The sequence below is a fragment of the Clytia hemisphaerica genome, unplaced genomic scaffold (assembly GCF_902728285.1).
Source record: "Clytia hemisphaerica strain Z4C2 unplaced genomic scaffold, Clytia hemisphaerica genome assembly, whole genome shotgun sequence".
Taxonomy (NCBI): Eukaryota; Metazoa; Cnidaria; class Hydrozoa; order Leptothecata; family Clytiidae; genus Clytia; species Clytia hemisphaerica.
In genome coordinates, this window is record NW_027103287.1 from 378,889 (window position 1) to 399,741 (window position 20,853).

Genomic DNA, 20,853 nt, shown 5'->3' on the forward strand with positions numbered 1-20,853 from the left:
GTGAAATCAATAATATGCCTTGGCCTTATAGCATGTCTTATGATAGTCTTCCTCGCTGAAGCGCTCTCTATACAGAAAAACTAAGGAAAGACACTGGAAGACCTAGAAAAACAGTGAAATCAATATTATGCCTTGGCCTTATAGCATGTCAATAGTCGTTCTCGCTGAAGCACTCTCTATACAGAAAAACTAAGGAAAGACACTGGAATACCTAGAAAAACGTCGAAATCAATAATATACCTTGGCCTTATAGCATGTCTTATGATAGTCTTCCTCGCTGAAGCGCTCTCTATACAGAAAAACTAAGGAAAGACACTGGAATACTTAGAAAAACAGTGAAATCGATATTATGCCTTGGCCTTATAGCATGTCAATAGTCGTCCTCGCTGAAGCACTCTCTATACAGAAAAACTAAGGAAAGACACTGGAATACCTAGAAAAACGTCGAAATCAATAATATGCCTTGGCCTTATAGCATGTCTTATGATAGTCTTCCTCGCTGAAGCACTCTCTATACAGAAAAACTAAGGAAAGACACTGGAAGACCTAGAAAAACATTGAAATTAGTGATATGCTTCCGCCCAAGACATGTCTTGTGGCAATACGCATACAGAAAAACTAAGAAAAAACGCTGGAAGACCTAGGAAAACACTGAAATCATCGGAAATACGCCTTTCACTCATACACCATGTCTCATACGGGAGGGAAAAACTAAAGAAAAGCACCGGAAAACATTGAAATCAGCACTGTTTTCCGGCATTCTAATTGGCACTTGACATAGATTATGCGTTAAATTGATAACGCTTTTTTCACATCAGCGAATGATGTTACATTACATTACATTGTGTTATGTTATGGGTTATACACTGTCTGTAAAAAAACACCGTCCAATTTGAATGTGACGTGCATTTGAAAATCCGACGATTTCGCTGGTCCATACATTGCGAGCTTCCCCGTGGTGGCAGGGGGGCCAGGCCCTCCCAGCGGAGCCCTTTTGAGAAGGGGCGCCCAAAAATAAGGGGCGTCAAGAAGGATTTTTCAGGCGCCCATATCGAAAGATTGACAAATGAAAAAACAAAAATGGCGCCCCTCATCACCTCAAAAACTCAAAATTTCTGGCTCGCTTCGCTCGCACACTCTCTTTTTTGTGTTCATAAATTTAGAGCAGCACCAAAAAACAAAAAACCTTTAAAAAGGGCGCCATGTTTGCCTTGGCCACCCCAGAGAAATTTTCCCACCACGCCACTGGGTCAATATTAAATTTTTTTAGAAATAGCATATTTTTGCATCTTTCTCGCAACTTCAACGTCACAACGACATGTAATTAACCGAGTAATTAACTAAAGTAGAAAAGTTTGAATCTCGGATAATAAGTGCTTTTTAATGAAAAATGCAACTAAAATTCTATGTAAAACCATTAAATGGTAGGGGGGGATTGAACTATAATTTATACTGCGGTAAGGTTTGAGAATGAGAAATCTGTAATAATCAATCTGTTGTTTTTTCATTGTTTTTAATAATTCCACGAGGGAGGAATCAATGCAGCAAATAGAGTAGAGGTATGTATGGAATCCGGTTACTTTAGGTGTACAAACTTTCGCGAGCAGAAATTTTTGCAACGTCGAAAAATTGCGAAAATTTACAACATTTACTTTCGCGAATTTTAGGAAAAAATATTTTTCGCCAGCATGAACTTTCGCAAATCGTTGGATAAAAAACAAGAATTTTAAAATGAAAAATGGCTGAAAAATGAGAAATATTACTACTTGAATCTGATAAAAACGGTTGATCTTTTACTTGCCAAAATTTATCCGCTTATACTTAAGTATATACTTTCACAAAAAAATCCAGAATTCACGAAAATCGTGAAAAAAGTTTCTGCCCGCGAAAGTTTCTACGACTAAAGTACTCGCCAGATGATTGAATTTTAGCCAAACTTCTGTTTTAGAGAGAGAAGAAAAAACTAAAGATTATTTTCATATTATCAAAGATAATTTTGAAGATGACTTTTATTTCTTGAAATCAGTTTTTCTTCATATTTCATCATAGAGTAAAGATCACAAAATCAAATAAAACCAAAATGACGCTCGATTACAAGGGTTGGGAAAAGCGTCGAAAACGGACTTCAAAAATATTTTACATTCAATCTATTGCACTGGGAATGGAGTACGCTTTAACCTTCGTCACACTGTACGTGTACTTGAAAGATGTCATTAAGACGAAATACGTGGATGAATTCTACAGTGCTATATCCGCCATCTTTATTCTGTCCCAGATCACCATGTCTTTAATTTTTGGACATTTATTCGACAAATATCGCAATCTACACACCATGTTCTTCGTTGGGAATGTTCTCATTATCATTGGTAACATTTTGTACACCATCCCTTATTCAGCGTGGAATTTATTTGCAGGGCGGCTCATCTCGGGTGGAGGTGGTTCATTACGTGCCATTATGACGTCAGAGCTGACTAGATCGTATCCAGAAGAAGAGCTTTTACCGCAATTCTCTGCCATGGGAATGTCATTTGCAATTGGATTCATTATAGGCCCTGTTATCAATTTCGCATTTATTAAAGCTGATTTTAAGTTTCTCGGAATTCAAATCGGGAACGCTAACGGATCGGGTTTAATTTTAACTTTTATGTTCATCTTTGTTCAATTACTTGCAACGTTTGGAGTAAGTAACCTGTCTAAAGAGTATGACATGAAGGAAACACGCATGCGCAGTGGAATTAAAGAAGACACGTCATTGACTGATGAAAAATTTGAAGAAACGCGATTGGATGACGTAGAAGAAAAGGAAGGAATGCCATTAGTTGAGAATAATCAAAATGGTAGCGAAGAAATGGTGAAAAAGATAGGAGTGTTAAAAACACTTGCAATCTTTTTTAGATCTGCTGATATTGTTCTGATTCTGTTCTTTTCACTGTTTTTCATGCATTGCATGGTTTGTTACGATATCTGGCAACCGATGGCTGTAATCGAATTTCAGAAATGGGGAATCTTGGAAATCAATATCATAAACGTTGGATATGGTGTTGCTGCTGCTGGATTTTTACTTTTCGTCGTGTTCAATCCGGTGAGTGAGAAAGTATTGGTTTATGCAGCTATGGTCTGTGTTTTGTGTTTAGGATGTATTCAGGTGATGTATGCGGTCATGGAAATATACAGACCCGGTTCGACGGTTAGTATTTTGTTATGGATTGGATATGCGTTCTGGTTTGCAATCGTTGTCTTAATGGAGGAAGTGTTTTTGATTAATACCATGTCTAGGATGATTCCATCAAGCATCCAAGCCTTCTCTGAGAGTGTCCGCTTATCGTTCTCACGGACGGGAGCTGTTATAGGTCTTCTAACGGCAGCTTTTTCTTTCCATTATCTCCATTATATATGCGCTGGGTACCTGGTGATCACTGGTGTTGTTATGGTTTTATTGATATGGCGGAGAAAACGATTCCAACATCCACAAGTTATAGAGTTAATTACTTTAGACAATTTATAATTTTTCAATATAAATATAATGAATTTTATTTATTTTTATTGAGAATTAAAAATTAAAAGCATCACGCTAATACCAGCTTCATGAATTAGATTCGTGAAAAAAAAATAATTAAGGCTTGGGGACACGAGAAATTTTTTTGTGTTGGTGCAATGCAACATGCTTCATCCCACACATTGCCAAAAATTTTCGAATTTTCTCCTGATATATTCATTTTCAGATATAAGTTATGACCTTTTTCTTTATCAGTTTTTCATGCTCTTTCGAATGGAACAAAAAATTTTCAATAATTTTGACGACTTTTTTACTTTGGCCGCCATGTGTTCCCCGTGCGTGGTCGAGTTATTAGAGTCTCAACTGTAATCTTTAACCGTAAAATAAATTCTACTAAATTGACAAATTGGTCCATTCAACAAAATGCCTCTTCTAATGTAGAATAGAAATTTATACCAAACCAAAATTTATAAGATACATAAGACTTTTGACCAGAATTCAAAAAGTCTCTTTGGTCTGCAGATACTCGTAATTATTCAATTTCTTCATTTTTAGATAATTTTAATCAATTATTTAATTAGTTGTATATGTCCAATATCGTATTTTAGGAATTCATTAAGTTCTCTCAAACTCAATATGGTGATCTATGTACCACACTTAATCACTTTTGATTGATTCAAAATAAAGTCCTCCTATTTACACTGTCCATGATTCCATAAGATTGACATGTCTGAAAATTATTTTCAAAGATTTTAACTACTTTAGGCGTACAAAATTTTGCGAGCAGAAACTTTCGCGAGGACGAAAAATCGCGAAATTCACGATATTTACTTTCGCGAATTTATTTTTCGCAAGCATAAACTTTCGCGAATCAAGACGTAAAATTGAGAATTTTGACATGAAAAAATGACTTAGAGGGACAAATATTTCTTTAATTTGGCTTGAGACATTTGTCCTTTGACTTATTAGTATTTTAGCAGGCTAAAAAGTGTCATAAAAGTTACATTTTATTCAAATTTTAAAGTTTTACAGATTTTCTATTTTGTCAAGAAATTTTCGCGAGCATAAACTTTCGCGAATGGCCCTTCCTAGAATTTTTAAAAACATTTACTTTCGCGAAAAGGGCGAAAATTCGCGAACATCGCGAAAGTTTCTGCTCGCGAAAGTTTGTACGCCTAAAGTATTTCAAAACTTTTTCAGAGATAAACAGAAAAGAAAATGAAGCAAAATCGATTTTACCCCTTTGGAGGCGAATGGACTTGAACAAATTGAATCGACAGCTTTTTTAACAGGAGACAACATTTTTTTCTCTTGGTTAGATTAGATTTATCTCATCTTTTAGACCCTTTGGGTAATTTCAGGTTTTACATTTAGTATTTTGTATAAATTATTTTTAGAGTAGTTTAAAGCCCCCCGTCCCCTCCCCGTGGGGGATACGACCTACATTAAAGGAAGAAATTTTGGCCGGAATTTAATTTCGCGGATGGCCGAATAAGTTTTTTCAGAGGGAATTTAATTTGGCGGTCAACTTGAAAAATTTTAATTTGGCGGACGAAGGACATTTTTGTCCAAAAAACACCATTAAAAAAAGGAAAAACCTGTTTTAAAGCCTGAAATAGCACACATTTGGGGGAATAAATAGAGTAACTTAAATTTGGCGAGAATTTAATTTGGTGGATGACGGAAAAATTAAATTTGGCGGGAAACAAATCCGCCAAATTCTTTTCCCGTCCAAATTTTCTTCCTTTAAGGTGCATAAATGAACTTTAATATTCTTTATAAATAGAAATCTATAAGTGTGAAAATCTAGCGGTTCGAATAATTCAATTCAAAATTTTCCCGATTCGGTTATTAATCCATTGGAATTATCCCTAATCAAAATTAACTCAATAATCCCGATTTTTCTCGTTCCGGTTAATCCAGTTCACCATCGGAATCATCAAACAAATTATGACTCATCAAAATCCCTTGAACAACGAAACTATCTAAACGACTCAAACGATACGATTTCTTACGCATGCGTAAACGTTTTTTGAGGTTCAAGAAAGGGAACAAACGTGATATGTACGTGCGATACGTGCGTATGGTACCCGCATAGATAAAACAGTTAATTACACAATTAAGGAAGATGAGATGAACCATGAATGACGTCACATCTTGTATCCATAGGTACTCTTCCCAAACATCTAAGTGATATAAACGAATTACTGTTCTAATTATTGTTCCGATATTACTAAGAGTGAGAGTCGACAAGTAGATAAGGAAAGTTCGGCGCACCAAACGTAAAACACGTCTATTCCGATAGAAACGGCGCTTCATTGTTCCTGATATGAGTGTGGACGTATGAAGGCTTTTGTGTATACGGTAAAAGAAAAGGATAGTCAGTGAGACAGGCACTACACATTGAGCCAGAGAATTAACAAGTACCAGAGCTAATTCAGTTTCACGCGAAAGTGAGTCATGTTCAGTTTCAGCGCATAACGTTTTATTATTGATAATTTCGACACGATCCGTCATGTGTTGCGGGATAACCTGCGCAAAGCTGCAAATCCATACTAGAGCACAATACGCATGAATTTTCTTCCGTGTGAACCGCGCGGCCAAAGGGTGTACGATCGCTCGGTAGCGATCAACAATGATTCCAAATAAAATCCAACACGAATTATAGGCTGTTAGTGTGATGGGAATATGGAATAGATATTTACAGGCTAAATCACCAAAAAACCATTGTCCATCCATTATTACTTGCGGGATGAATAAAATCGGGATCAGAATGCAGGCTATCATATCAACAAAAGCTAAATGTACTAAGAACAGGAAATATACACTTTTTTGTTTGGATTTGAATAAGAAGTAGTGGGCGGTTACGAAATTGGATATAGGTCCTATGACTATCATAGGAACCATAACGAGTAACGATAAAACACCTGTCACTTCCATGGCTGATACTTCGATTGATCGATCAATAATAAGAGCGATAGTTTGGCTGTGTTGAAGACAGTATTATATGCGGTCAGAAGCTTGTTTAGATCGGTTTGAATCTGAAAAATATAAAATAACAATTCATTAAAAAGCGAGCAGATGAAAGATCTCATTTTGACGAAAACAAATTTTAACTGATTTTGACAATTAGTTTTCGCCAAAATTAAAAAATAGCTACCTCTCCAAAAATCATTTCATCGCCAAATTGAACTTTCCTACTGCTCTGTCAAAATCAGCTCCCTTGAGATACTATGAGCAAGACGCAAAAAAAAAACAAGAAGTGCTGACAGGTGTCGTGAACACATCTCCCTTTTCCATAAATCCAGCTTCTCAATGTTCATCAAGTAAAAGGGAATTTACGAAAAGGCCAAAAGGTGAAAAAATTTGCTCATAAAGTCTATTCTTTGAAAATAAAATCGTAATTCGTAAATGTAAAAAAATAATTTTAATAATAATAATAATGTTTTACAGATTTCCAGGCCACCGTGCAAGCACATGGGCCTCTATAAATCGCTCATACATTGGTTTGGTTTATTACAAAGGTTAACTTCAAACAGATATGCAACAATAGTGACAATTTCAATCATACTCAAACATTTTCTCTTTCCAAGCTAGACTGAGGTTTTCTTTAAACTCTTGTATTGTAGATGATTTAACTACTTTTTCAGGTAGGCTATTCCACTGTTGAATGCCCCGATAGTAAAGGGAGTTGCTCTGGGGTCCACGGACACCATCGTTCCCGAAAATTCTTACCAGTTCAGAATTATGTGTTCTCATTGGTCTTATTCGTTGGTTAAATTTCTTAGGAACACACGATTTTTCATAGTGATTTAAATGTTTAAAGATCTCAACCATATCACTTACCGCACGCCTATATTTTAGACTTGGGATTCCAATTCTTTGTAGTCTGCTTTCATAAACATAGTCGTCCACATGTTTCAACCGTTTTTGTAGCGCGCCGCTGAACACCTTCTATAAGTTTTTTGTGTTTTTTTAGTTTTGGTGACCAAATGACTTGTGCATATTCTAGGTGGGGCCTGACAAATGTTATGTAAAGTTTACGGAATAATTCAGGAGTGAGATACGTGAAGGTTCTTCTAATTAGACCAGCCATTGAGTTTGCCTTTTTTACTTGGTTTGATATATGTTGGTCGAATGATAGATTTTGGTCAAAGATAACTCCGAGATCCTTTTCGAATTGTACATGTTTCAGTAAATTTCCTCCGAGTGTGTATTGATGTACATGTTTAATTATATTCGGCTTACCTAACGTTAGTACATGACATTTGTCGGGATGAAATTTTAAAAGCCACGTATCTGACCACTGCTGTAGTCGATCGATGTCCTCCTGGATTATAAGTGCATCTTCAATTGATTCTACTTTATTGACAAGTTTAGTGTCGTCAGCAAATAGAAAGAGTTGTGATTTAATTGAGTCTGGTAAATCGTTGATGTATAGAACAAAAAGGGTAGGCCCTAGGACACTACCTTGGGGAACTCCACTAAGAACTAATTGTTTTTCGGATTCAGCTCCATTTACTTTAACTATCTGAAATCGATCCTTCAGGAAGTATCTGATCCATTCAAGCAACTTATTTCTTATTCCGTAGGCTTCTAATTTGATTAAGAGCCTTTGGTGGGGAACTGAGTCGAATGCCTTTGCAAAGTCAAAGTATACTGCGTCAACAGCTTTGCCGTTAGCAATGTCTTCGGTACACACATCTAGATAGTTTAGCAGTTGTGTTACTGTTGATCGGCGATTGATAAAACCATGTTGCTTGTTAGAAAGCAGTTTCTCTTGCTCTAGATGTGACATAATATGTGTTTTAAGAATCTTTTCCATCATTCGACACACAATGGATATCAGGCTAATCGGACGGTAGTTTTCAGCTATATTTTTGTTTCCTTTTTTGTAAACAGGTGATACATTAGCATGCTTCCAGTCGTTTGGGAGACAACTTTGGTTGAGAGATTTTGTCATTATAAGGAAGAGCGGTTCTGCAATATATTCAGCGAGCTCCTTGAGCATCCTTGGGTGAAGTTCATCTGGCCCCATGGATTTGTTTGGATTTAACGCCTTGAGCTCCTTTTTAATAGTTTCAGTTAGTATATTTATCTCTACTTCTTTATCTGTCCTGGAATGGAATTCAGGGAGTTGTTCAAGTGGCTCACGTGTAAAGACACTACAGAATTGGCTCTGGAGTATGTTGGCTTTACTTTTATCATCATATTTGATCGAATTTTCATTATTAGGGTTTTCGAGGAGAGGATGTATTCCCGTTCTTGCTTTCAGATTGCTGCGTACATATTTCCAGAATCTTTTTGGATTTGTTTTTGATTGTTCGCTGATCTTTTTTTCGAACTCTCTCTTGGAGCGAGTCAGGGCACTATTAGCGGCGTTGCGCCATCTTACGTACTCCCTTCTACGTCTCTCAGTGTCGTCATTTTGAAGTGAGATGATCCATTTTCTATGCGCCTTACGTTTCTCTTTAATTATCTGACAAATTTTTGGATCTAAGGGATGCTTCCCTTTCCTTCTTTGATTTGACAGGTTGTTCTTATTGTGGGTAAGTGGCACATAGAGGTTTCGGAGCTCGATCATTTGTTTTAGGAATAGGTCCCAACTCTCATTCACATCTAATTCAATCGAATTTTGGATGAATTCGATAGACCAATTGATATGGCTTAGATGAGATCTCATAAACTGGTAGTTGGCTTTGCTGTATTGATATCTATCAAGCTCATTTTTAATTGTGAAATAACCATAGAATTTAAAGGAGAGGACACTGTGATCACTGAGATGGAGTGGGGCAAGGTATTTTATCTCGGAAATTTGATTTTCTTCCCCTGTAAGGATGAGATCGAGTATTGATGGTTTGTCGGTGCCTCGTCGCCGTGTCGGCTCAAGGACATGTTGGTATAAAAAACAGTCTCTTAAAGCATCAAGGAATTTCTCCTCGTCGCTATCTTCTTCACAAGGTGAGGACCAATGGACCCAATCGATTTTCTTATAGTTAAAGTCACCTATAAGACATATATGAGTGTATTTCGGATTTAGGCAGAGATCTTTTATGAGCTTATTCATGTTCTTGTTATTTTCATCGAAGATATTTATTTCAGTTTTTGTCGGGCTTCTATAAAGGCATCCGAGTAACATGGTGTCTTTGTTCTCCATTGCAATTTCTAATAGACAAGTCTCTTCAAATTCAACTTTCGTTTGTATTTGTAGGATGAGGTGATCAATAGAAAAAATTTGTGGACTAGAATGATGATTCCTCTCTCTTTTTTTGTATTCCTATGTTAGTTTTATATGGTGTAGAATAATTCTCAATTGAGTAGTCTTGATCTTTTCTCTCAGAGATCCGTTTGGTGTTGACTTCGGTGATCGCAATTATATGAGGTTGTTCAGCAGCAACGTGCTTTAAAAGTTCGTTTTTCTTCTTAGATGTCATTTGGTCTGCATTTGTGTAGATGATAGTAAGTTCACTAATTGTTGTGGTTGTGTTTTTTGAATCGTTTTTGTTAGGTGGGTTTTCATTCAAGCTGTCGTTATCGTTATCGATCGGTTTTATTGATTGATAGGGTTGTTGTATCGTTTTTGTGTTTTGTTGTACACCTTCTTTATGTCGAAGCCGTTTTTTTTGACGATCCTCGAACCCGATAAATAAATTCATCGGTTTCTAGGTCATCATTTAGGTCTTTCGCCTGTTGTGATAGCTCTTTATACTTTTCACGTTGGGACCTACATAGATCTTCTGTGATACTTATGCCTTTATAAGTATCGTTACCTTTAAGTGATGGGAGATTTCCCATGATCTTAAGTTTATCATCTTCACTATCGAGGCAAATTAACAGTGGACGATTTGGTTTCTTACCTATTCTAAATATTTTTTTGATCTTAGAAGAAACATGTAAATCCTTAACTAATTGATCAGCCCCATTCACAGTCCCTAGTATGATTATTTTTGTCACTATTATCGCATACCTGTTCTTCTTCTTTTATTCCGTGAACGATGATGTTCGTGGCTCTTCTCCTCTTCTCCATCTCAAGAGCGATCTCTTCGTCTCTGGCTTGTTTAATAGCAAGTTTGATTCCGCTCGTGTCACTCGTCGGTTGTTGAGGGAGACCAGATTTTGTGGCTTCTGAATACGATTTCATAGCTTGTTGGCATTCGTTCTTTATTGTTGACAGGATACTGTCCTTGAATTCGTCAAGCTTTCGTTCGAATTTCTTTTCAGCAAACTCGAGTGTATGCAGGCCGGGGTCAGCTTTCAAATCATTTTTCAAGAGTTGGAGATCTGCGTCCTTATCTTCAAGCTGTTTCTTAAGGTGATCCTCAAAGTCACGACTACTTTTTATAATTCCTTCGCATGCGTCGATTTCTCTGCGAAGGCGTTTAATTTCATTTTGCGTTTGAAGCGATGGTTGAGCCTTTTCCTTCTTGGGGACCAGTTCGAGCAGCTTGGGTTCAACTTCAACGCAGTTGATACAAATGTATTTCTGGGTTCTGTTGGCTTTCAGTGTTTGAATATGGAATGCAGGAAGCATACAACATCTGTAGTGAATGGATCTCTTACATTTTCCACAGGTTAGCGAATCTGAATCCCTGTCGTCAACACATCGATTTTCGGTGCATATAATGATATCTTCTTTCATTGAGATTTTCTTAGAAGCAGTAGATTGTTTTGGCCTTACGGATGATGTAGCCGATGCCATTTGGTCAACTAGTTGGTTGTAGTAGTTGAATTTGTTGGAAAAAGCAGCTTTTTAAGTGTTTTTTATAAGATTTTCCATTGCAAGTTTTTATTTTTTGTGAAGCTGCATTTTTATGTCTTAACTAGTTGACGTCAAGTAAAAACTATTTTGTAATCATTTTTCTACGAAGTAACATACACGTTTTTTTTTTAAGAAACACACTTTTAAGAAACATGAGGCTCAGAATGCCTAAAAACTAAGAAATATCTAAGAAACATGCTGAGGCTGAGAATGAGAAAATAAGATTTTTTAATTCGGTTTCTTTTAAGAACCTTCCAACCCAGCCTTCCATGAGGCTGATTATGTTAAAAAGTTTAGAAAAATGTAAGAAACATTTAAGGCTCAAAAGGCTGATTTCTTAAGAAACATTGAGGCTGCTTGGTAAAATTAGTTTCTTAAAAAAAAAACGTGTAGGAGAATTGTCGAGTAAAATCCTTATACTTAAAATTCTGTAATGTCGTTCAATTTATAAAATGCCGTTGAATCTATGTAATGTGGGTCTCCTTCCCTTCCGCCACATACAACAGGAAGCTGTGCGTATTGAATGTTTCCTTAATATTAATATTCAATAATAAAAACCTCCTGTCGTCTACGGCAGACGGGAAGAAGTTCTTTTGAACCACATAAAATAATTTTCCAAAAACTGGTTTATTTAGGCTCTTTTTTCTTTAGTTAGCAATTTCCACGAATTTCCATTAGAAACTGTCAAAATGGTAGAGATTTTTGCAATGCTGACGGCTATCTTTCCAAAAGTTCACTCAATGGGCCACTATTTTTGCTATATTTACTATAAGTGCACTTATTTAAATTTTTTCTGTCCAAAACTGTAGCACTTCTTGTAAATAAACATGCAAACTCCCTATCAGCAAAAATAGTAAAAACTTCAACCTTCTGCAAGCAAAGCAAAATCGCAATTTCTTCACAGTAAAAATTGCACCTAAAATCAGACTGGATGATATTTTATTAGCCTGATTGCCGATTTTAAACCAATGAAATTAGAGAAGTGAAGAGCTGAAACTGTAGCTGGCTCCACGCACAGGTCTATTTCTGAAATCAAAATAGCAGTTATTTTCATAATGGCGGGATAGTGGTCACACAGCCGTGAATAAACAATTGATTGAAAGTTACTTTTTAAAATTTAAAGTACAACCAGGGATCATAAAGATGGCAGACAAAAAAACTTGCAATATTTGCTATCATTTTCAAAGTTTTCATGGAATTTCATAGCACTTTTAGCAGCTAGCATCTACAGCATTTATAGTAAGTGAAACAAATAGACCCAATATTGAAATGAAAACATTTCAGCGAAAATAGAAAATTCTGAGTACCTTGAGTTGGTCTAATGTCGACATCCCTCATCTAATTCCGACACCCTTTTTAGAGATTTAAAAAAAGAAGATCGAAATCGCTAACGGAAACTAATTTTTTTGCTGGGAGGAATAAATGTTTTGTCCATCAGTGACTCCGACCTTTTTACTATTCCTATCTCTAAAGTAGGGTGTCGGAATTAGAAGAGGGACGTCGACACTAGATCAACTTACGGTACTTTGACAGACGAAGCGAACTTAGAAAGAGCTGACGCCCAATAAAACGGTGCAAAGAGTGTTTCAGAGATTGAGTACAAAATTAGTTTTGTTATATTTTCAAAATAGCCACAGCACAAATCCTTCATTTTTTGATAGTTTGACTGATAAGCAAAATTTTTGAAAGAAAGAAGTCAATGTATAATACTTGGTAAAGAATCTCAAAATGGTAACCAGACCCGATATACTTTCTCAAAATAATCTACAGGCGTTCTTCATCTTCACTTTAGGAACTTTCAGTTTTTTGGAAATAACTTTCGAACTACTTTTTCAAATTTAATGTATGATAGCTCAAAATTCAAGTTAGAGCATCCTCTATACGATAAAAAAAGAATGAACAAAAAATTTAAATCCTGAAGCTCCTAATATCTCGACAAACCTGTATACTTTTTTTTTTGGTGCACCCGGTAGATCTTAGGTTAAGTACTAAAAAATTGCAAAAATAATAACAATTACCTTAACTTTGCTCACCTTGTAGAGCTGAACTTGTGACCAGTCCCCAACCAAAACCGAAAAACAACTTTTCAGCGTATCCTACCTGTAAAAGCAATCAACCTTTTTTTGAAATTTTAATCAAAATAATATATACTGTAGAAAAGAAGAGAAGAAAATGAAGATTAAAATACAAGGTACAGACAGAGATACTAGGAAATCCATTTATAAGAATTAAAAAGGGTGAAAATGAAACGGTTTGTTGATAAGTGGAAGCTAAGTAGAAAAAAGCCCAGGAAAAGTTCATTTAAAATATGATCCTTGTCCAATAAAGATAATCGTTTCAATACGAATATGATAGGATAAAAAAGGAATAACTGGGTTTGAAAGTAGATGAGCTCTATAGATGTAATTAAAATAAAATGAGAAAATAAAGAAGAAGAAAAATGTTATGAGAAGGTGTTTTTTTTTCTTTTTCACTGAAATTGTCAATTAACGGTGATCAAAAAATACCGCGACCTTTTTCCACATTGGGTGGTGGGATGAGAAGTTAAATATTTTCGATGTGATCTGTTTACTTTTTCGATGGTTTTTCAAGACTAGCCCTTGATTATAACATGATCTTACATTAAAAACAGATTTGAAAATATAATCCAAAAATTTGCTCACCAGAGCCTAAGGAAGTCGAGAATCTAAATGTTTTGACGTCAGCTAGTTAGTATATCTTGATAACTAAGATGATGAAAAAGTCAGTAATCAATCAATAATCAAATAGATTTAGAATTTCCGAAGAAAAACCTTTCACAATTCTCTTTCCATATTTTCCAAAAAAAACATACACGAAAAATATGATTCTTATTATTCTGGCAATTCGCTCAAATTAAAAGGTGTTATTATTCTGACAATTCACTCAAATTGAAAGATGTGATTCAATTAAGACCATCGGGCTGTTTCATTAAAAAACATACAGGGGGTGGACGAACCTTTTAAAGTAAAAACAAATCTTCAAAATGTTTGGATACCCCCTGGAAAATGAAAATTTTTGCAAAAACACCCTTGGAGGAATTCTTTTCTTACCTTAAGTGATGGTGGACGAACTAAAGTCAGTAATTTACCCCTGGAAAATTTTAGAATAACTTTTTACCCCTTTGAAAAAATATAAAAACATCCAGTGGAAAACTTTCTCCGATTACCCTCTGGAAATGCTCGCCTACCTCCTGTATGGATATAAAATGGAATGGCCCATTTAAAGTCGTCAATATAAACACCTCATCTAATAAAAAGATGTCCAACAACTTAATATTAGAAATATTAGGAAATTCTATTAGAGTTTTTAAATCTTCAAAAGACAAAATGATAACTTCTGGCAAAAAAAGGAAACAGTTTAAAATAATCCCAATAGTTCTTAGAAAAGCTTCCATTTTAAAGAATGAGATTATTCGTGAAAACTTAATATTTGAATATATAATTCTTTAAAGGTTTTATTTTTACAGATATTCCTCACAACCAACGGCAACGTAAGGAGCTCTCTATACAAAAAAAACTTTTAACAAACAAAACTAATTCTGCCATGGTATGACCAATAAAATCCATTTTTGTCTTTTCACCAATATCAAGTCATAACTTGAAACGGACCAAGCACAACCTTTATACATACCCTGGACCAAATTTCTCAATCCTGGGCAACCAAATTTTTCGATCAGAGTTTTTTTCGAAAAGTGGTACCCTAACGGTAGCTAAATCTACTTTTCCTTTGGACGTTAGACGTTAATTTTTAACAGTGCGATGGCTTCTTTGCGGATACCACTTTCAAAAAACTCCAATCAAAGATGGCGAATATAGCATAGTCCAGTGTATATAAAAGTCCAAGTCCAAAAAGCATCCAAGAACTCGGCTCAAAAAATATTCAAGAATGTAAAACCACCAATAACACAGTTACCAAAACTGAACAAATAAGAAACATTGGTCAAAAAAGTTCGGCCGTGAATAGTGGAACTTTTTACGGGAAGCCGGGTCGCCAAAATGTACGGTACCGACGAATTCTTTCTCTAAGCACGTGGGCTGGTTGGTTGGTAAATCAACGTGAGGTGTCGTCTTGCTGTTTCGATGCAGACTGTAAAGAGATTGAGAGTAGAAAATAATTCAATTAATTTATTCCCTGGGATGATTCCATAAATTTTACACACCTTTAGTCTTCAAAAAACTGTACATTAAAATTTTAAAATTTCCGGAAAAAAAATTCTAGATTGGTATTTGTGAGCAACCTTAAGTATTTTTTTAAAACCAACCGTTACAGAATTATTGGCTTCTATCGCCAAAATATTAAGAACAAGTTAAGAACATTTTAAAGCTTTGTGGACTCAATAAAACACCCAATCCCTTAGAAAATACATTTTCTCCAATAATACGGTGAAAATAAGAACGTTTTATGAACATTTTTAAGGTTGAAAACTGAAACAGTTAGAGACATCCTAAAAACATGTAAATAACTTACATAATTACTACTAACCACTTGAATATTATTCTTCAGAACAATTGTTCGAAGCACCAAAGCCTATAGAAAAGAAGAGAAACAACAATAGACAAAATTGACTAATAGACGACATCGGCGTCACATGAAAACTCAGATTTGACCCCCGAGAATTGCCCACAATGCTTTGTGCGGAAATAATTTCACGGTGAACTTTTTTCCGCTCAAAGCATTATGGGTAATTCTCGGGGGTCAAGTCTGAGTTTTCACGTTAAGCCAATATCGTTTATTGCGAGCCCATCTGATTTTTAGACTCAAAAAGTCATATTTACTTCAATATTATTCACCAATAAAAGATATAAACGTCAATAAGCCATGTCGAAGAGATCTTTTTTTAGGGAAAGATATTTTACTGACCACCCTGGATTTTTTAATCTCGAAAAGCCAGACCCTTGGATTTTTTAATTTTCTAACCACCCTGGACGTACAAACTCCTAAATACAGGTACTGACTATTTCTGGAATAATCCAATAGATTTCTACATTTCAATAGCTTGAGCGGCAAAGCTAGATATTTGTTCATCAGGCTCGGCCTCGTTTTCAGGTGGTAAAAATAATACCATAAAGGCTAGTGTAAAGAAACAATTCAACCCACCTTTGATTTCCTTTCAAATTGTTTACCAACTTCTAATGCTTTCTCATAAATCACACTTCGTTGGTCCACGTCTCTGGCGTACAAAATCTAATGGTTGAACAGTATAATTTAGTTTTTAAACGGGTGTTAGTACCGTCCATTACGCACTACTTTAGGCGTACAAACTTTCGCGAGCAGAAACTTTCGCGATTTTCGCGAATTTTGGCCCTTTTCGCGAAAGTAAATGTATTTGAAAATTCTTAATAGGGCAATTCGTGAAAGTTTATGCTCGCGAAAAATTCTCAAAAAAAGTGGAAATCTATAAAATATCGAAATCGTAATAAATATAGAATTTTCGGCATATTTTCATCCTTTAATACCTTTTTAAAGTTGAAGAGCAACCGTCTTTATCACATTTAAGGAATACTTTTCACTTTTAAGGCAATTTTCATTCGAAAATTCTCATTTTTATCCAACGATTCGCGAAAGTTTATGCTCGCGAAAAACATTTTTTCATCAAATTCGCGAAAGTAAATGTCGTGCATTTCGCGATTTTTCGTCCTCTTTCTGCGGAGGATGAAAAGTCACTTTCTAGGATCATCACCTCAAGATCAGCAAAGGAGTGGTCGCGATGGAAATGTTCTGCCAACTCTGAATTTTTCGGTCTCTTTCCAATGTCGTAGCGGTGCTTTGAAAAACGCGTTGACAAGGCTTCTCCTGTGTGACCAACGTACAACTTGTCATGGATCTTGCATCTGGCTGCATACACAACGTTCTTCGTTTTGCAGCTACCACCATCGGTTACACGTTTAGTGATACCATTGTGAGTGATTTCTGACTGGGTGACAATGTTCGGGCATAGCTTGCATTTACCACACGGTTTCGTGGTGTTTTGACGTGGTGGTCTTTCCAAGATATCATTTCGCACGATTTTGTTAGCGATTGTTTTTCGGCGGCGGAAGGCGACTGTTGGAGTTGAAGGGAAGACGGTCGATAAGATGATGTCGTTTTTGACGATGTTGAAGTTTTGACGAAGAAGTGATGATAGGTGTCTGAGAGCTGGATGCCATGTGCAGACGAAGATGGATTGTTGATCTTGTTTATCTTTTTCTTTTGACGAACGAAAGAGAGATTCCCGGCTGCTCTTCAGGACGTCTTTGTACGCGTTTTCAACAACATCGTGTCTGTACCCTCTTTTCAGAAAGTACTGAAGGAGTTGTTTGCCATGGTTGATGTAGTCAGCTACGTTCGTACAAATTCGACGGATTCTGATGAATTGTCCCTTCGGGATGTTTCTGATGACATGGTTTGGATGACAAGATTTGGCATTGAGGTATAAGTGTGCATCTGTTGCTTTGGAATACACGCTTGTCTGGATGGTGCTGTCACGAAAACGAACCTCGACGTCCAGGAAATTTACGGAGTCAGTTGATTGATGCGTCTCGTATTGAATGGTTGATTTCATTTTGCGGTTTTTCGAAAAGTTATTGCAAAAATCGATAAACTGATTCAGTGACTCGTTGCCATGGGTCCAGATGAAGAAGATATCGTCGATATAGCGGTACCAAACGAGGGGTCTGAGCTTGAGAGCTTTTTCTTGAGAGCATTGAGCTTGAGCTGAGATTTTTCGTCCTCGCGAAAGTTTCTGCTCGCGAAAGTTTGTACGCCTAAAGTAATATACAGTGAAGTCTCTTTAATTCGAACCTCTATAATTCGAACAAGTTTTAAAGTTCCTTCAGTTAAAATTGTGGAAAACTGGAACAAAATTGTGTGTTCGAGATATAGCCTCCGCTGTATTTCTATTAACCCATTAAAAAAACGCAATCACTCCGTAACTGTTATAAAGGCTTTCCATGGTTCTGCGTTGAGCCGTTTTAAGCCTTCAAAAATTTCACACTCCTTAAAAAGCCTTAAGCCTTAAGAGGAATTTAAAGAGCTTCGAGGTAGAGAAATTGAGCCCTGCTCAGGGGGGGGGCACGCAGTTACTACAAGACATGATGTGTAGTAAGTGCTTTTTCAACACTTTTTTTCAGGACCACCACCCTTTGCAGTTACTACACCTTGGTAGTAACTGTTTTCAGAAAAGATTTCCAGGTACCACCCCTGTTTTTGAGTGATATCATCAAAAACATGCTCGAAATTACCCTAAATTGCGATTATTTTTCAACCTAAAGCCATTTTTGTGCTAGATTTTCTTTTAATTTACTTGGTTAACAGCTGTTGAGAACATTTTAATGATAATTAGGGAAAGCATAATTTCAAAGTTGGGTCTGAGAAAAATTTCAAATTTTTTTTCGTCCATTTATAACAAAAATATTTTTTTTAACAAAGAATTTTTTATTTTTGTGAAAAATTTTGAAAGTTCTTTAAAAAGAATTAAAATATAAGCACTTACTACACCAAAAGTGCTATTTTTAGTGTTTGGCACCACCCCCAAACAGCAGTTACTACACTGTGTAGTAACTGTTTTCATAACTTCTGAATACAGTACCACCACGGTAGTAAGTGTCATACTGTCTTGTAGTAACTGCGTGCCCCCCCTGCCCTGCTGCCTGTCCAATAAAAAAGTCACTTCTACTAAGATTGTACCACTCATTGCCCAATGGTAATTTTTTGCCGTGTATCATATCTCTTAACAAAGACGTGTTAGGTGCAGCTAGACAAGATGAAAAATTTCCTCACTTTTTTGCCAGAGTCAATCCTGGCGGAGATTTGACCATCCAGAATAAGTTGAGTGAGTTCATCTTCCAGTGAGCGAACAGTGCAGTTGAAGGACGTCGCCATGCGGTTCAAATCAGCGGATTTGTATGGGCTGAAGTACTAGTGAAAAGACAGTGTAATAAGTTTATAATTTGTACAAGAATCTGAAAAAGTGAGACTACCCTCCCCTGAGATTTAGGCCACCAAAATATTTGATATTCAAGGTACAGACCGAAGTCCCATTACCTGCCTGTATAATATAATTTTGCTTTTCTTCGTAGAAGCTTAGAAGAACCCCTTCGTATAGGTAATTGACTTGAAAATCAAAGATGACCAAAGATAAAGAAATGCAAAAGAAAGAACGAGAACATAATTTAAAAGTACGGCGGACTCTAGCCCAAGTCATCCCTTCAGAATTCAATCCCCCTTATCATGGGAGCCTCTTTTTAGTGTGAAACCCACCGCCCCACCACGGCGAGAAACCAGTCGTAATATTACCTGTATCAGAGCACGGTTACGGATGAGTGAATACAATTTGTTCACGTGCGGCGATAAAAACATATCCAGTAGCAGGTTGTCCTGAAAATAAGATTATCTTTTGTTCAAACAAAAAGGGAAGATGTTACTATCAGTTATATTTAAGTTAAGGAATCACGACGATTGAATTCAAAGCCTCTTCGAGACTGGATTGGAGGCAAGTTTGTAATATATCATGCATGTTTGGTTGAACTGGTGAGACTTGTAAAACATCTCAGAGAAGGGTATCAAGCTGTTAACAAAGCTCGTCGCAAAATTTCCGTCATCTGAATATCCGTCAAATACTTAGAAAAGTTCGTCATTTTTAGTCCTTGATATATTGCAACTGGCGGATTCAATCGTCTTTGGATAGGTAAAGAAACCAAATATTTCCTATCCAAAACGCAAGATTGGATAAGACTCGATGTATATTATTCTAAGGTTTCACTTTTCCTACTTGGGAAACATTGAAGATTCGATTTTATTCTAGTTCTTTCTAGTAGGGGGAATTTGTTCGTTTTTTTGAGGTCGCTCGATTGTTTTGGTCAAAGCACTTGTTATACATTTTTGGAAAGCTAAGGGGTAGGGGAATCAAAATAACTTAGGTGCCATTTTTTTGTTGGACACTTTGGTGTGATTTTCGGACAAATATGACGGTCTCAAGGCAAAAATCATAGGGTCAAAAATCAATGAAAATTTTAGCTTGAGAAGACAGAGACCTGTTGTATATATTTGGAAAACTCTCAAAAATTTAAAATTAGAGATATATTGCGAGTATAGGTGATTTCAGTACCTAACTCGAGATATCGAGCTTCAAAAAGCGCAAAAACTGGACAAAACAGTTTCTGGCTGAAAAACACGGTTTTCAAGGGTTAATATCTCGAGTACAGAAATCACCTTTATTGCAATATATCACTAATCTTAATTTTTTGAGAGCTTTGCAAAAATATACAACATGTCTCTGTTTTCTCAAGCTAAAATTTTCATCAATTTTTGACCCTATGATTTTTGGCTGAGACCGTCATATTCGTCCGAAAATCACACCAAAATGTCCGAAAAAAATATTGGAACCTAAGTAATTTTGATTCCCCTACCCCTTAGCTTTCCAAAAATGCATAATTAGCTTTCCAAAAATGCATAACAAGTACAATGATCAAAACAATCGAAAGATTTTACAAAATGCCCTCTAATCATGACATTTGAAAGGTTCCGTCCAAAAAAAAACAAAAAAAAAACAGGTCCTGGTTGCTGATAAGATTAGGGTAGAGACTTGTGAGGATCGTGT

The 20,853-nt window shown here is 36.1% G+C and overlaps 3 protein-coding genes across 5 annotated transcripts in view; 1 reads left to right on the forward strand and 2 right to left on the reverse strand.

Moving 5' to 3' along the window:
- Positions 1-2,080: 2,080 nt before the first annotated feature.
- On the forward strand, positions 2,081-3,505 carry LOC136808707 (tetracycline resistance protein, class H-like). The gene has a single exon (XM_067065251.1). The coding sequence runs from the start codon at positions 2,081-2,083 to the stop codon at positions 3,503-3,505; it is 1,425 nt and encodes a 474-aa protein (XP_066921352.1).
- Positions 3,506-5,256: 1,751 nt separating this feature from the next.
- On the reverse strand, positions 5,257-13,331 carry LOC136808611 (type-1 angiotensin II receptor B-like). 2 transcript variants are annotated; one of them, XM_067065153.1, is made up of 2 exons: positions 13,274-13,331; positions 5,257-6,537 (listed from the first exon to the last, which is right to left on the reverse strand). In XM_067065153.1, the coding sequence occupies exon 2, from the start codon at positions 6,434-6,436 to the stop codon at positions 5,411-5,413; it is 1,026 nt and encodes a 341-aa protein (XP_066921254.1). In that variant the 5' UTR covers positions 6,437-6,537; positions 13,274-13,331; the 3' UTR covers positions 5,257-5,410. The 2 variants fall into 2 exon arrangements, with proteins under 2 accessions (XP_066921254.1, XP_066921261.1); XM_067065160.1 differs by having other exon boundaries at positions 13,289-13,326.
- Positions 13,332-14,698: 1,367 nt separating this feature from the next.
- The window catches only part of LOC136808794 (COP9 signalosome complex subunit 1-like), a 28,410-nt gene continuing 22,255 nt past the window's right edge, over positions 14,699-20,853 (reverse strand). Inside the window, exons 14-18 of one of the 2 annotated variants that reach the window (XM_067065338.1) lie at positions 19,551-19,631; positions 19,035-19,172; positions 16,374-16,460; positions 15,744-15,803; positions 14,699-15,362 (exon numbers count right to left, since the gene is read on the reverse strand). In XM_067065338.1, the coding sequence (XP_066921439.1) occupies positions 15,327-15,362; positions 15,744-15,803; positions 16,374-16,460; positions 19,035-19,172; positions 19,551-19,631 (402 nt within the window). In that variant the 3' untranslated portion in view covers positions 14,699-15,326. The remainder of the gene's footprint in view (positions 15,363-15,743; positions 15,804-16,373; positions 16,461-19,034; positions 19,173-19,550; positions 19,632-20,853) is intronic. The other variant, XM_067065346.1, reaches the window with a different exon arrangement.

Excerpts from the sequence above, each read along its gene's own strand:
- LOC136808707 (XM_067065251.1), top strand. The coding sequence starts at position 2,081 with ATGACGCTCGATTACAAGGGTTGGGAAAAGCGTCGAAAACGGACTTCA.
- LOC136808611 (XM_067065153.1), bottom strand. The coding sequence starts at position 6,436 with ATGGAAGTGACAGGTGTTTTATCGTTACTCGTTATGGTTCCTATGATA.